The 9,659-nt window shown below is 43.4% G+C and overlaps 1 protein-coding gene across 4 annotated transcripts in view; it reads left to right on the forward strand.

The window, feature by feature from the left end:
- MAEL (maelstrom spermatogenic transposon silencer) overlaps nucleotides 1–4,861 on the forward strand; it is a 699,006-nt gene extending 694,145 nt beyond the window's left edge. For all 4 annotated transcript variants that reach the window (XM_044073092.1, XM_044073091.1, XM_044073094.1 and 1 more), the window contains one exon: nucleotides 3,983–4,861. In XM_044073092.1, the coding sequence (XP_043929027.1) occupies nucleotides 3,983–4,071 (89 nt within the window). In that variant the 3' untranslated portion in view covers nucleotides 4,072–4,861. The remainder of the gene's footprint in view (nucleotides 1–3,982) is intronic.
- The last annotated feature ends 4,798 nt before the right edge of the window (nucleotides 4,862–9,659 follow it).

Below are 9,659 nucleotides of genomic sequence, written 5' to 3' on the forward strand. Positions count from 1 at the left end.
AGGCTGTTTGGTGAGTAGTCCAATTCTGAGTCCAGGACTTCCGTTGTTCAGTCTCCTACTCAGAGTGTGTCAGCAGATGCATAGAGTGGGTTCCAAAGGTATGGAAGTACAAGGTCTACACAAACACCACAGACAAAAGCACATAAATGTCAGGCAGTAATAAATGCTTTGAAATTCAGTCCTAAATTGCCTGTAGTCTCCAGGACCTCTCCAAGTTTTCTACGTACATTACCATAGTTAGGCAGTATGTTAATATGGGTGGGATTTACCAGATCTTTACCCTATTTGCAGACTTTCTGTGATAGCCTGGGAAGTAGCAAATCTGGTCATTTTATCTTCAGGCTATATGCATTTATTCAGAGCAAAACCTAGCAGAGTAGCTAAATGGGGCCAGGACAGACCTTGGGAATGGAAACTTCACCCTGGCGTCTTCCAAACATTGATCCAGTTGTGGGAACACTTTGAGCAGTTTTTGCTCTTCTCTGAACAGATAGCTAAAGAAATTTTGTTCCAGAATTCGTTATAAAACTGTCTGGAAGTCTGTTGTCTTCTCATTCTAGTGGATGTGATTGTTCCTCTGTGCCTCTTCCGCAGACATCCTAGGCTCTTCTAAAAATCCAGAAGACTGTAGTGCTTAACCCCCTTTTGACCCAAGCAGCAGTGGTTCTCCCTTGTCCTGCAACTGGCCAGGGGCTGTTACCACAGGCTCCCCCACAGACTGGATTTACTCATAAGAGAATGGAGGTTGGTTGATATACCTACACCTGAAAAATTGACTCCTTGGATGATGGATTTTTTTAAGGTAAAATTTTGATACTTTTAGGCACCTTTTATTCTGGAACATGCAGTAGGTATTGAAGGAGGCTGAAAATACATTTAAGAAATCATATATGTTTAAGCAAAAAAGATTTTCTAGTTTATGCCATTAAGGGCCAGGAACCTTTAAGGCCTGCTGCCTGTGGTTCTTGAGTGTGTGAATTAGTCCTCTGGCCTTTCTTCCTCTAGCAAGGTTCAGTTGTGAGCCATTTCTGATGGACTGCTTTTGGATCCCTCCCTCCCTTTCTGAAAAATAAGCCCATTTATTTTTGAAAGAGGTTTTACATATGTCATCCAAGGAAATAGGAGGCTCATCATTGGGATCTTAACTTTGTGCTTAAAAAGTTTGCTTTTTCCATTTGAATCTGCTCATCAGACTGAATTGAGGTTCTTTAACTAGAGCTCATTGCTCTAACTTCAGTTGAGTGTATGAGTTGCATGCACTTTACAGTAAGTCAACCCTACCCCATTTTCCACAAGGACTGGATTTCTTTGTGAGCCAGTCTGTTAAATCTCTGTCTTTTCTCATGATCCCTAGAGCAAGGGAGTAAAAAAAAAAACTTCACTGTCTAGGCATCCACAAGCAGCTCAAACAACTGATCAGGACTGAGTTTTGTTTAGGTGGTATTTGCCTCCTGTGAGGGAAAGGACAACCGGTGTCAAAGCAGACTATTTCTGTATAGTTCTTGTGCCATTTCTTTTTGTTGTACTCACCATAATAAGCCACCTTCAGGCACAAGTAGTGCTCATTTCTTCAGGACTTTGGCTTGTGTCTTTCTGGTGTGTGTGTGGGGGGGGGTGGACCCTAGAAGTAGAATTTTTCCTAGAACGTGGTCCTTGGTAAATACTTTTACAAAGTGCTACAAACTTTATTCCTTTTCCAGGTCCAGAACAAGTTTTGCCAAGACCATTCTTTAGGAGCTCCTGGAATCTTAATTTTTTTCTAGTTGCTGTACTTGTCTATCATGTAATTGCAAGAGTGATCTACTATTGAACATAGCACAATTGTGTAAGTAAACCTAGCATAACAGTAGATGTAATGGATCACTGTTGCAGTAGCTGTCTTCTCCTTTCATGGCTGTTGTCTCCCTTCTTGTGGCACAAAAACAGTAATGTTTTTGGCACTTTTCTTTTTGTAATGGTTCCTCATCCTAACAGAATAAAGTGGGTGCCCATAAGCATTGAAAAGTTGGCTGGGGGTAGGACACACGCAACTTTGGCTACTTCAACAGTGATCTGTTAAAACGTCTACTGTTAATGGTAAATTTACTTGTATTATTGTACAAGTTAGTGGATGTGATATAAACAAATTTTGGAAGGAGTCAGACATGCCTGAGGCAATACACTGAAGCCCGATAGAGTACTGCAGACCCCCAAAGTTAGTACTGGAGTAAAGGACTTTTTTTGGATTTCAGACTGCGGTGGTGGTGCTGCAGTAGTGTTGTCGCCTCACAGCAAGACGTTGTGCTGTTCGATTCTCAGCTACAGCGTCTTGTGTGGAGACATGCGTGAATGGGCATACCTTTGTTGAAGGTTGTGCATCAGGGCTGGCAAACTCGGCACGTAAAAAAAAAAAATCTACTACCAATCATTAGCGGACCGGAGTTCCACTGTGGCGACTCCTAATCGGGAACAGCCGAAAGACACAAACAGTGGTGTCCGCTGCTACCAAGTTGGATGTTTCAGAGGGTGCACAGGCTCTGTCCTCTGAGCAGGGAGCCTGATGATGGATAGACTTGGGAAGCACAATTTGTCAGGTATATCCTTGATAAACGCTTAGCATTGTGTGGCACTTTTAACCAGGTTTCAGTGGTACCTGGCAGAAAAAGCTGAGGCACTCAGCCACCTGCAAATGACCCTGAGGGCCTACAGACCCAGATAGTGATTTTCTTTGTTCACCATCACAGATGGTGACACTAAGTGGTGGGCTCATACCTAGACAGCAGGAGACAGACCTGACTTCATCTAATGCGTTTTGCAGCCAATTTCAAGGCGGCTTATGTCAGTGCTAACTTTGATTGCACCTCCTTATTTGGACACATGGTGAAAGACTGCTGCAATGTGAAGCAAGATGGCAAAATGGATATTGGAGAAGTCCTCTTAGCATTATAGGCCCTTCAGGAGTTGCTCACCGCGTGTGCAGTTTGCCATCCACTCTGAAAATAAGACTGTGGTGTGGTACATTGCCACACAGGAACACCATCTTATCTTTTCTGCAGAGAAGCTGTGAGGATATGGCAGTGGACCTTTTAAAACTGCAGTGCTTTCATGTGGCACCACACATACCAGGGATATCCAAAGTAATTGCCAGCAGGATGGGAAAACAAATGCTGTTCCAACATAAATGGTATTTCAACAAGAAAACAACTCTGGACATTTTTCTGCTGTGGGCAGGCCCTGTTGCGATCTCTGTGCTTCACATTTAAACAGACTGCAGCAATTTTTTTAATCATCTCTCCAGGCATCAGGAGACTCATTTGCCCACAGTTGGCCCCTAAATATACTATATGCATTCTTGCCATTCCTGTCCAGAAGGCCAAAAGGTGCCAGGTGAAGGTAATTGTTGTCTCCATTCTGGTTCTATCAGATATGGAGATATGGTTTCCATGTCATGACCTCAGAGACCTCTTCTCTTACCACAGTAAACCAGTCTGCTGTCACATCCATCTGGGTTTGTCTCATCCAGAAATTCTCTCTCTTTGTCAGCCTGTATGGTTTTCTCCACTTTCAGTGATTGTCAGGGATCCATCCTTTCATGAGGAAATGGTAAACTTGCCATCTGCTTCTCAGAAAACCATCCACACGATAAAGGCAAATGGAAAAACTTTAACTTATGGGCATCGGGTAAGTGCATAGACCTACAGCAGCTGTTCTTTCACAAGTGCTTACTTTTTTGACCCATTTATTTCAGCAAGGGGCTAGTTACTCTTCCATCTTGAAGCCATTTTGTCCTTTCATTCTAGGTTTCCATCTTCCTCAGCATCTCATAAGACATGCATATATATAATCACTTAGCTTTTGATGTACCACTCTGAACCTTTGGTGCTCCATTGTTTGTTTTGGTGTTTTATTTATACCTAATTGCACCCAAATTGGTGGGGTTCAGCTCTGATTAAGTAATCGTATACTTGCAAGTTTGTTGATTTGTTTTATTTTTGTGTTGCAGGTGAACAGTCTTTATTTCCTAGTGGTGTAATACCAGGTGTTTTATCTGCTGTTCGTGGACGAGGTATTACCCGTAGAATTCCTTTCTGAAAACTAGCATTTCCTGCTTAATCTTCCCAACCTGCCTTAGTTGCAAGCAGCACTTTGTGTACAAATTCCAGTGGACAAAGAAAAAACACCTGTAAGAGTTGATAGGGAAGATAGTATGTAGAGTTTTGTTTTTAGGGGTCTAATCAGTTTAGTCATTGGATTTGCCATGTTATACTGTTTTGTTCTGGTTCCTACAATTTAATATGCAAATTTTAAACGGTACTTCAATGTGTGTGACATTTAATTTAGAAAATACTATACCGTTAATTTGTAAGAAAAACTGCAGCTTACAAGTTAATCCTGAACACCCTAGTTTTTTTTTTCAAATGGTAAAACAAGTGTTAAAAGGTCCATTGCATTTTCTTTTGTGATTAATACATCATTTACATTGCACTACATTAAACAATTCTTGTCCAAGAAAAAGTTATAAAATAGTTTAAATTTTGATTTGCATTTTAGCTTGTACTTGTTTTACTAATGCATTAATTACATTGATTCCTTACCAGAAATAATTGGAGAAATGAATGTTTTAATATCTTATTTTCTGAAGAGGGAGCATGTTTTTTGTGCATGTATGCATCTCTTGCTCGAACATATTGCTTGTATTAATTGACATGATTATGCAAATACTGCCATCCTCAAGAAGCTACTTTTCTTTTGTCATTCAAATCACGATCCTGGATTTTATAGCATCAACGTTTTACTATATGTGATGCTCTGAAGTAACTGTTTCCATCAGTACATAGAAGCAGATGTGTTTAAGGGACTAATAAATGTAAGCTGAAGTACATTGCTGGCATTTGTTTTTCTTTTTTGACGTAAATAAAATGTATGTATGTGTCTCTTTTTTTTGGGTTCAGAACATGAACAATGCAGTCTACTGCAGTAGAACACAGCACGCAGGAACACAGTACATCTTATGTTCATCAAAAAGATAATTGCAGGAATAGATACTGTAAATTAAAATTTTAGTTGACATAACTTCTCAGCTTTTCCTTTTTTGTTACATGTCTAAGTCCATGTGCTATATTGTGTCTGCATTGACATTAGAGATCGTCTTTCACCTTGCTCATTTGTTTTCTAAAGTGAGAAATCTCTCCTTTGTTGGTCAGTTCCTCCAGGCCTAAATGCTGAAGTGCTAAGTGCAACTTTTATTGTGTCTACTGATTTAGATGTTTTGTTTCTGGCTCTGTATTGTTTCTCAAGACCTCCCCAAGTAAACCTTGCCAATGTAATGTCTTGGGACATCAGGATGTCCTTCAAGAATGCAACTGCAGTCCTTACATATGGGTTGTCCCGCCTCAGGCAGCCCTTCGGTCGGCTGGATTCCAAAGTCTGGGTCCGGCGTCGGCTGATGTTGGCTCCTACCTGACGTCAGAGCGGCCAGGGTATAAAAGCATCAGCAGACGCCATCTTCAGTCTTTCTTGCCGCGCGGTGCCCTAAGCAGAAGCAGTTCGCAAGTGCCGGTCGGCCATCTCCTGTGTTTTCAGATACCGAAGTCATCAAAAAGCTAAGTACCCCATTGGGGAACCTTTTCTTGCCTCAGCCAATGTCAGATAAAACTGCAAAAGTTAATAATTGCTTGTCTTGTGGTAAACAAATACCTCATAAGGACTTCCATTCTTACTGCCTTCCCTGCCTCGGCCCAGACCACGACGTCTCGGCCTGTGCTGCCTGTGTTTGCTTCAATAAGCGCACACTTAGGCGCCGGGCAGAATTTGCTGTAGACTTTTTTGGAGAAAATTACTCCTATATCATGCCGTCGGAACTACCGACAGCGCATACTTCCAAAAAACGGAAGGGCTGGGACAGACATCCGCGGCCCGCGACTTCCACCGACACCACGCTAAAGCCTACCGCGAGTGCATCGGTCTCTTCGGAGGCGGTAATTCAACCGCTCCAGGCCGACGACACCGTTTTACCGCTCACTTCGGTACCGGAGGCTACCCCGGTGCCAGTTGTTGATTTTCCCCCTGAAACCGAAGCCCAAGATTTGCCTGACACCATACCGGTGGACAAAGTTACTCCAGCACGTGGGGCAGCAAGGCCTCCTGTGCCTATGTCCATTAAGGCCTACACACGTGCTAAGGCTGCCAGCCAGGCTAAGTCTCACCCTCCTAAATCTTTTCCACAGGGTTCAACTTCTGTTAAACAGATCATGACTTTAGCTGCAGATCTAATCTCTTTAATCAGGGGCTCTCAGGCTCATCCAGACAGAGGTTCTCAGCCGCCTTCAGACAAAAGGCCTAGGGTTGAGCAGGTGGATACTCTTTCCTCAGAGGAGGCCTCTGAGTCGGACCATTCAGGTTCCCAGGAAGAATCTTTCCCGGCCTACGAGGATTTGGATACTGACGAATCCATTCCCTCTGCCTCTCCTCCTGAGGATATTTCTTTCGGGGAGATTCTCCACTCCATGAGAAAGCATTTTCAGTGGCAGGGCCAGGATTTCTCCGACTCCAGGAAAAGGCTTCGGACTTTCCTTAAGTTACCCCAGCACAGGCCTTTAGCTATACCCCCAGTGTTAGATGTATTGGATGATGTGTTCTCAGACTCCAGTACTTCTCCTGATTCTCTCCCCCCTGCTCCGGTCAAGCCGGACAGATATTACAGGGTTCCTGAAACTCATAAACATCTCTTTAAGGCACACACTGTTGATCTAGAAACTATTTCTCAGGGGCCCAAAGGAATGGCCACCTCCACGGCCAAAAATCCTTTGCCCGCAGACAGGGATCTAGGTCCCTGGAGAGGTGGGTTAAAAAAGTTTATACTTCATCCACCCTTGCCATGAGGGCACTTAACTGTCTTTTTCATATGTTTCAGTATCAGGATTTCTTGATGGATGATTTACAAAAAAATTAGCCTCTCCTGAGCCTTTAGATAGAAAGGCCTTGCAGGATTTGGTACATAATACTCAGCAGGTTAGCAATCATTTTCTTCAGTGTGGTTATGATGCATTGGAAGCTTCATGTAGGTCAGCTATGACAGGGGCCGTCATACGTAGACATGCTTGGTTGAAAGAACAGACATTGCCAGATCATGTTAAAATAAAGCTTCTAGATGCACCTCTGGAAAAAGATGAGCTATTTGGTGCTAATGCACAGGGTGTGTTGACATCAATAGAGGAAAAGGCTAAATCAGTACAAACAGTCAAAGGTTTCCTCCAGGTTCAGCCACCAAGGTTCAGCAGGAATTGGCCTTTAAAGAATTGGTCCTTTCCAGACACTGACAAGTTCCAAAGGGGAAAAAGCAGGCATGCTCGAGGTAGAGGGCAACACCGAGGCTCCTACAGGGGCCGCCAATGGCAACCAACAAATCAGAGAAGTGGCGCTGCTCCACAGGTACAACCACAATGACTTGACTGACACCGCTGACCAAGGCTCAAAGAGAAGCACCTTTAGGCGGAAAATTATCCTTATTTTCAAAAAATTGGCATGTTTTTACAAAGGACAAATGGATTTTGGACATAATAGACAAAGGTTACAGGTTCCACTTCCATACCTTACCAGCAAGACAAGGCATGCCAAACCTGCCACACAAAGGGCAGAGGCACTCTTACAAGTTTCAAAGCTACTACAAATCAAAGCAATAGAAAAGGTTCCTCCTCAGGAACAAGGCCAGGGATTCTACTCAAGACTGTTCCTTGTTCCAAGAAAAGAAAATCAATGGAGACCTATACTAGACTTGTCCGCTCTAAACACTTTTCTCATTGTGCCAAAATTCAAAATGCTGACGTTACAGCAACTCCTTCCCATGCTGGGCAAGGGGTCTTGGCTGGTTACTCTGGGCCTCAAGGAGGCATACCTGCATGTCCCAATCAGACACAGCTGCAGAAGATACCTCAGATTTCTTGCAGGGCCAGAGCATTATCAATTCTCAGCATTGCCTTTTGGCTTATCTACTGCGCCCAGAGTATTCACGAAATGCCTGGCATCAGTAATTGTGCACTGCAGACTCCAGAGGATACAAATATACCCTTACCTGGACGACTGCCTTATTCAAGCGGACAGCAAGCAAGCCTTGATGAGAAACTTGGACTATGTCATTCATCTACTGCAGGCTTTGGGATACACAGTCAACATTCAAAAATCAAGACTACTGCCATCCCAGCAAATAATTTTTCTAGGAGCCAAACTGGACACAGATTCACAAATGGCTTTCCTCACAGAAGAAAAACAAGAACAATTACCAGTTTACTTCAAAAGCCTAGCAAAGCACACCCAGATGACTGCAAGGAAGATCCTTCAGGCCCTGGGTTACATGGCATCTTGCATTCTTCTGATTCCACTGGCAAGACTACACATGAGAGAACTACAATGGTACCTAAAAAGTTTATGGTCTCAACACAGCCACAGTTTAGAAGCAACTATTCCACTCATTCCATGTCTACAAAAGGATTTTTTGTGGTGGGCACAAGCAAGCCTGCTAAACAAAGGCATGTCCTTCAGCAACCTTCAAGCAAGCCAAACCATTACAACAGACGCCTCAGATCATGGATGGGGGCGCACATGGAGGGCAGATGCATTCAAGGGCAATGGGCTCCCCGGGAATTGCATCTGCACATCAATCAAAAAGAGATGTTGGCAGTGATTCATGCAATCGAGGCCTTCGGAAAATTTCTTCAGCAAGGTCATCTGTTAATAAGGACAGACAAACACCACTGTTATGTGGTACATAAACAGGGAGGCACCCATTCTTACCCCCTGTGCAGACTAACAATGACTCTTTGGGAAAAGTCCCTGAAACTGAACATACAGTTGCAATCCCAGTTTGTTCCAGGAAAGGACAATGTTCTGGCGGACAGTCTAAGCAGAAACAGTATGGATCCGCACGAATGGATGTTGCATCCAGGCATTTTTTTCACAAATAACTCATGCTTGGGGAAGGCCGGACATAGATCTCTTTGCCTCACACCTCAATCATCATCTGAAGAAGTTTTGCTCAAGGACACACCATCCTCAAGCCTGGAGAATGGATGCTCTCTCCTTCAGCTGGAATTCTCTAACAATCTATGCATTCCCACCTCTACCATGAATGACCAAGGTGTTACTGAAGATCAAAGCAGAACAACCGAAGAGCATTTTGATAGCTCCAGACTGGCCGAGGCAGCACTGGTATCCATTACTAAGGAGCATAACTCGCACCAAGCCGTGGCCCCTGCCTCAATGGCCTCTGCTTATAACTCAGCACAATTACAGGACTGTTCATCCCAACTTGCAAACATTGCAACTGACAGCTTGGATGGTTCCATGATTTCTCCCCATATCTCTCTCTCCAAAAAAGTTCAAGAGATCTTACTGGAAGCACGCAGGCCTTCCACCCGAAAAACTTATTCAGCCAAATGGAAGAGATTCAACATCTGAAATGCCAACAGGGGTCAGGATGCATCAATAATGAGCATCCCACAGATGCTAGAATACTTGGCAGAAATGCTTTACAATGGCCTTTCATATTCTTCCATAAAAATACACGCTTCAGCAATTTCAGCAAAATACAACTGTGATCCACTTGTGTTTTCACATCCTTTGCTAAGACAGTTTCTAAGAGGGATAAAGAATATCAAACCTCCAAGGAAACCACCAGCGCCTGC

This window comes from Protopterus annectens, chromosome 5.part1, assembly GCF_019279795.1.
Source record: "Protopterus annectens isolate FY-2018-M chromosome 5.part1, PAN1.0, whole genome shotgun sequence".
Classification (NCBI taxonomy): Eukaryota; Metazoa; Chordata; order Ceratodontiformes; family Protopteridae; genus Protopterus; species Protopterus annectens.